Source organism: Anneissia japonica, unplaced genomic scaffold (genome assembly GCF_011630105.1).
Source record: "Anneissia japonica isolate Jap-2015-1 unplaced genomic scaffold, ASM1163010v1 scaffold287715_len1027211_cov185, whole genome shotgun sequence".
In the NCBI taxonomy this organism is placed as follows: Eukaryota; Metazoa; Echinodermata; class Crinoidea; order Comatulida; family Comatulidae; genus Anneissia; species Anneissia japonica.
In genome coordinates, this window is record NW_022724789.1 from 117158 (window position 1) to 123109 (window position 5952).

Below are 5952 nucleotides of genomic sequence, written 5' to 3' on the forward strand. Positions count from 1 at the left end.
ATGCATAGTTTACCTCTAGATTGTGTAACCATCTTTGTACCGGCAGGTAGCGGTATTCTCCAAATTTTGCCCATATGGGTCGATGTTCACCGCTTGTTGGAATAACTTCATCGTACTGCAAGGCAGTTGTCATACAACGATGCCAAGGCTTATTGGAATAAAAAATGAAATTAATTTTTTTTACTAAAATTATAGGGATAAATTTAGTAGGTTTTGAAATGTTTTTTTTTTTTTAATTGTGTTTTTTTTTTATTGATTTATTTGGTATTAAACGATCTCACATCATTCCACAGTTGAAGTTTGAACACATGTTATTTATCTATTCTGGCAGCCTATATTGTATTGATGCATTTTAATAAAGTAATTCATCAGTGTTCATTTGTGCAGGTATGACTATCTTTTATGTTTCACATATTAAATGTCTCACTGTTATGTTCAGCTGTTGTGTTTATTTTGAATTTGAATAAATATACAACCATAAAAAGTAAATAATATTAGCTGATAATAAAAATCAACAAACTGCCACGTCAGCTATGATTTATGTAAAATAATATTTTTCCATATTGAAAACTGTATGAAAATTATTGTTTTATAAGTATACTAAGACAGGCACTCGTACAATTGTTAACTTGTACAATTGTTTCTTTTTTTTTTTCTTTTATTATCTATTCATTATCAATACAGTTTTGTATGATTTTTGTATGATGACATAAATTGATAAATAAATAAAAATGCTTTCACTGGGTAACAAAGCCAGTGTCACCCACAAAAAGATGTAGAAAAAATAATTATCAGACCTGGAGGATCTAGCTTCTTATAAACTTAAATAAATAGTTCATAAAAATGGGTTTTAACAATAAATTTTCACAAATATATATAAAATTTCTTATAGTGTAATGATTTTAATAATCATTTTCCACAAATAAAGTGTATGATTTCTTTTAATCATTCTACAGTTGAAGTTTGAACACATGATATTTATCTATTCTGGCAGCCTATATTGTATTGATGCATTTTAATAAAGTAATTCATCAGTGTTCATTTGTGTAGGTATGACCATCTTTTATATTTCACATATTAAAATGTCTCACTGTTATGTTCAGCTGTTGTGTTTATTTAGAATTTGAATAAATATACAACCATAAAAGTAAATAATATTAGCTGATAATAAAAAATAATTATCTGACCTGGAGGATCTAGCTTCTTATAAACAAATGTGGCAAACCCGTTGCGATATGCTACCTAATCCGATCCATTTATTTAGTCAAACAACTGTTAAATTGCTATGTTTGACTTTAGTATTGATTTTTATTTATTGAGTGTAAAACACTCATGATTCAACAAAGAAATGAAAATGTCCATGTTTACACAAAAATCAATATCAAAGCAAATGCCAGACTAAATGAAAAATAAGCATAGACATAATACCTTTAGAAGCAATAGTAATACAACTTTCTTTAACTACAATCACAATTAATTCCTTGAAGTCAACAGCTAACCATATTTTGTTTACTAAGGAGTAGATAGTATTATTAGTCCTAATTTCTGGAATAAATTTACTGCTTAATTTTTTCCCTAACTGTAAAGCACATTGAGTACTGTTACAGTAGTAGCATGTGTGCTGATATTTATTATCATCATCATCATCATCATCATCAGCATCATCATCATCATCATCATCATCATCATCATCATCATCATCATCATCATCATCAGACATCATTGTTATCATTATTATCATCATCATCATTATTATTATTATTATTATTAATTATTATTATTATTATCAGACATCATTGTTAACATTATTATCATCATCACTATCATCGGCATCATCATCGTCGTCATCATCATCATCATCATCATCATCATCATTATTATTATTACATTGTTATTATCAAACTATTTCCCAATATCAGGCATCTAACAAAAGCAATAGTACAGTAGCTGCAATTAATTGAAATGGAATAGGGATTTTGAATTATTGTTGAACTTAAATAGGAATTGACCATTTTAACAACCTATCACAGTATGAACCATTGCTTTGTTAAATATCAGTGCTAAAACAAATTATATATTCATAAAGGTATTGTGTTATTGTTATTTAAAATGCCAGATATAATATTATGCAGGATGCTTTTCAACTAAAAAAAAAGTATAATTTTTTATGATATTTTTTTATTATTTTAAATTTAAAACATTTATACAGGATACAATTTCAGACAAGATGTAAAATTTTTGTTTTTAAAATGGTCCTGTTTAAATTAATACAATTGAGAAGATACTTAATTTCATAGATGATAAAAACTTAATCTACAACATAGAATACATTGAATTTTGTTGAAAAGATCACAAGGTAAGGTAATACAATGCACGTCTTAATCACATAATAATAATGATCATGAAGATGATGATGCTGATGGTGATAATGATGATGATTATAATCATCATCATCATTGATTTTAATGTATGTAAGTTCAATTTGTGCAATTCAATGTTTATAGTTAATTTTTGGTGGCAATTTATTTAGGAATTATTTATGTCCTTTTCTATATACAGTAAATATTTAAATTAATTAGTTTGTTATTGGTAATATTTTGTACTTAATGATAATGAATGGTAAATAATTAATGATAATTTCTTCTTGTGCGAAGTTTATATTTAATTGTGTGTACTGTATGTGTTTTGAATGTGTGAACAGTGACGTACCTAGAAGTCTTGAAATGGGGGTGCTGATGTGGGAGGGAGGCGTGACGATGAAGTGGGGGGGGGGGCTTGATGATCAGTTGAGGGGCACTAATTCGCAAAATAAGATGATTTTAGGTGATTTTCAACTACTTGACCGTGATTTTGAGGGGAGGAGCGACTCGGGGAGGTGCGACTCGGGGAGGTGCGACTCGGGGAGGTGGGGGCACTAGTAATTTTAGATACGCCTTTGTGTCTGAATAAAAATCCATGAATGAATTTAATGGTAATGATGATAATGAGAACCAACAACATACAGTACATTATTACTTACACGTTTTATTGGTTCACATACTGGATGAAATTCTCTATATGGCTTCTACAACACAAAAGTAAACAAAACCAAAACAATGAAATAAATAAAGATAAAACTTTTTTCTATTATTTTCCTGCTCTCTTTTGGGGGAACTGCATAAACACATTTGTAGCATTAGAAGAGACAAGGGATAAAAGATGGCTTTAAATTAAATACAATACAAATCAATTTAGTTTTCATAAGTTTCTCTGCAGTATAGACAGTAAAATTCTGGCTAGATAGAATGGCATATACAAAAACACAGCTCACAATATTAGAGCAGCGAGTTGTATTTTCTTTCTTTATTAATATGAATGTTTAGAAATGGGTATTAGGCTTTCGACTTTTCCAAAATCGTTGCTGAATCAAATTACCTTTGGAATAGGTAACCATCGGTCAGTTTCACAGGTGTAGGCATCCTCAGAACCATCCCAGTCAACAGTTAAGTTGTGCTGAAAAATATATAAATAATTGGGAATATATATGTCTCTTATACACATCTTTTTGAATTAATAATTCAAATATCATTATATAATCATGATTAAATAAGTAGCTGCTAACGGTTGTAGACATTATTTAATAGTTTTACTATATCTGTCTCTTATACACTGAAGCAAAACATATGTTGCAAAATATACTCCTCATCTCTTATGAATTAACATATTTACATTTTATATTCTTATTTGTTTGTATTTTATGCAATCTGGTGCATGTTGGATTCCATAATATCAATAATATAGTTAAAAACGTTCCAATATGGTAAATCATTCTTATAGAAAATATGACTGCATACAATTCCATCGTCACAGTTGATGTCCTTTATCCCCATAGGTATGCCTCCATGATTGTGCATGGCGTCCTGAAGGTCATTACTCTTCTGACGGTGATGGCCACCACAAACCAGTCCCCATGTACCGAGAAGTAGCACAAGACAGTATTTTTCAAGGAGGAACAACATCACGTGACGTCGATAAATAGTTGAATTCCCTTTCTATCGTGCTGTTATCTGTTATATTTAGACATGTAAATTAATAAACGAATGAAAATTTAATTACAGATTCATACATAATGCTATACATTCACAAACACGTAAAATATGCATCTTTTAATTTCTGTTCAATGATGTTGGAAGATATTTTGACAAAAAAATCAATGACTACCATTGTAGACATAGGCCTATTCAATGCCTTAAATCTTTATAAACAGTAACGGAATAATTGCGAACAAAGAGGTGACATTCCTATTAGTGATATTTTAGCAGGCGAATTTGAAAGTTTGGTTGTCGAAACCGGAGAAGGGCCTCGTGTTGTTATTTGTTGTACATTTTTATTTTGTTACATTTTTTATATAACAACTAACAGATTCTAATTAAATTTCTAGCTCATAAATAATCTCAACTGTCTAGCAACAATCTTTATTTCATTAAAAATATAGAAATAAAAATAAAAATATCCCCATCATCAACACCGCTATCACAATATCTGGGGCTCTCTCAAAACACTTTCATTACGTTTATCTATTTAAAAAAATTACATTCTATTTACGGTTTCTAGATTTTCGCCGTTGCTGGTTTGCTACTTTATTCTATGTAATGTAAGCGTATCTATTCATACTACTTAATATTATGCGCTGTTTAATGGTGATGGCGTGACATTTCACGTGTCATTTCCATTATAAGACGAATAATTATGTGGAACTATGATCAGTTTTGATCAATAAAACAGCAATCAGTACCTCAATGTAAAAATCATGACATATGCCTATATAGATCGGATATCACGATAGGCCTATTATAGAAATACAAATACTGTATTCTTTAAGGGAATATAAGCGTATATACTAGATATCTATTAATATTAATTAATATTAGGCCTATTCGCTGTTAATTGGTGATGGCGCGCCATTCACGTGTCATTTCCATATGAGACGAATAATTATGTGGAACTATGATCAGTTTTGATCAATAGAACAGCAATCAGTCCCTCAAGGTAAGAATCATGACATTATGCCTAGATCGAATATCACGATAGGTCTATTATAGAAATACAATACTGTACTATTTATGAAATACCGATATATTTTCTTTGGCAAAATAAAGACGTAGACCCCGCGCGCATCACACGAAGTGTACATTCGATTTTATAAATATGATGTTATTATCAATTATTATATTCCTCGATGATTTCTTTGATCTTTCAAAATATATGAATTATGATCTCATCTAAATTGTTTAGGGAAATGCATGGTATTCTGCAAGCAGTCAGATACAGCTGTACTATATAATTTTTCGTTTAATTATATCTAACTGGCTACTCACCTTAAACACAGAAAGATTGTAAATTCATAGAAAAGAAGACGAATGTTAATCTTGCAACAGAGCCCATCAAACGGAGTAAAACAAAGCAATATGGTACATATAAAATCGTAAAATCGAAACATAAAATGGCCAGTTACTGTAGCCGTGTATACTCGCAGCCTAAGCTGTTTCCGATTACTTTGCTATCGTCATAATGCAATATGACATCGAAGATAGTAACATTATAATAAATCACTGAAGTGTGTGCGAGTCGAGAGACATGATTTTAATGTTATGGCGCCCTCTATAACTTATACAAAGTTACAGAGCGCCTCTGGTAGTAGAATAAATAGGCTTGCTTTATCAGCGCTACTACAATGTTTTGAATTAATAATTCAAATATCATTATATAATCATGATTAAATAAGTAGCTGCTAACGGTTGTAGACATTATTTAATAGTTTTACTATATAGACTACGCAATTTTATTTGTTGTACCTATCTTAAAAGCTTATTCTTGCATATAACATCCTAATTTTATGCGACTCCTTCCTCGGTAATATTCGCTTAACTACCAAATGTGGTTTTCTTCGCAAAGCTGATGCTCTGATGTGAT

The 5952-nt window shown here is 30.2% G+C and overlaps 1 protein-coding gene across 1 annotated transcript in view; it reads right to left on the reverse strand.

Annotated features, from left to right (window-relative positions):
- The window catches only part of LOC117112601, an 8266-nt gene extending 2707 nt beyond the window's left edge, over positions 1–5559 (reverse strand). Inside the window, exons 1-5 of the mRNA XM_033255707.1 lie at positions 5358–5559; positions 3834–4046; positions 3415–3492; positions 3020–3064; positions 14–148 (exon numbers count right to left, since the gene is read on the reverse strand). Of these exons, the coding sequence (XP_033111598.1) occupies positions 14–148; positions 3020–3064; positions 3415–3492; positions 3834–3998 (423 nt within the window). The 5' untranslated portion in view covers positions 3999–4046; positions 5358–5559. The remainder of the gene's footprint in view (positions 1–13; positions 149–3019; positions 3065–3414; positions 3493–3833; positions 4047–5357) is intronic.
- Between the last annotated feature and the right edge of the window lie 393 nt (positions 5560–5952).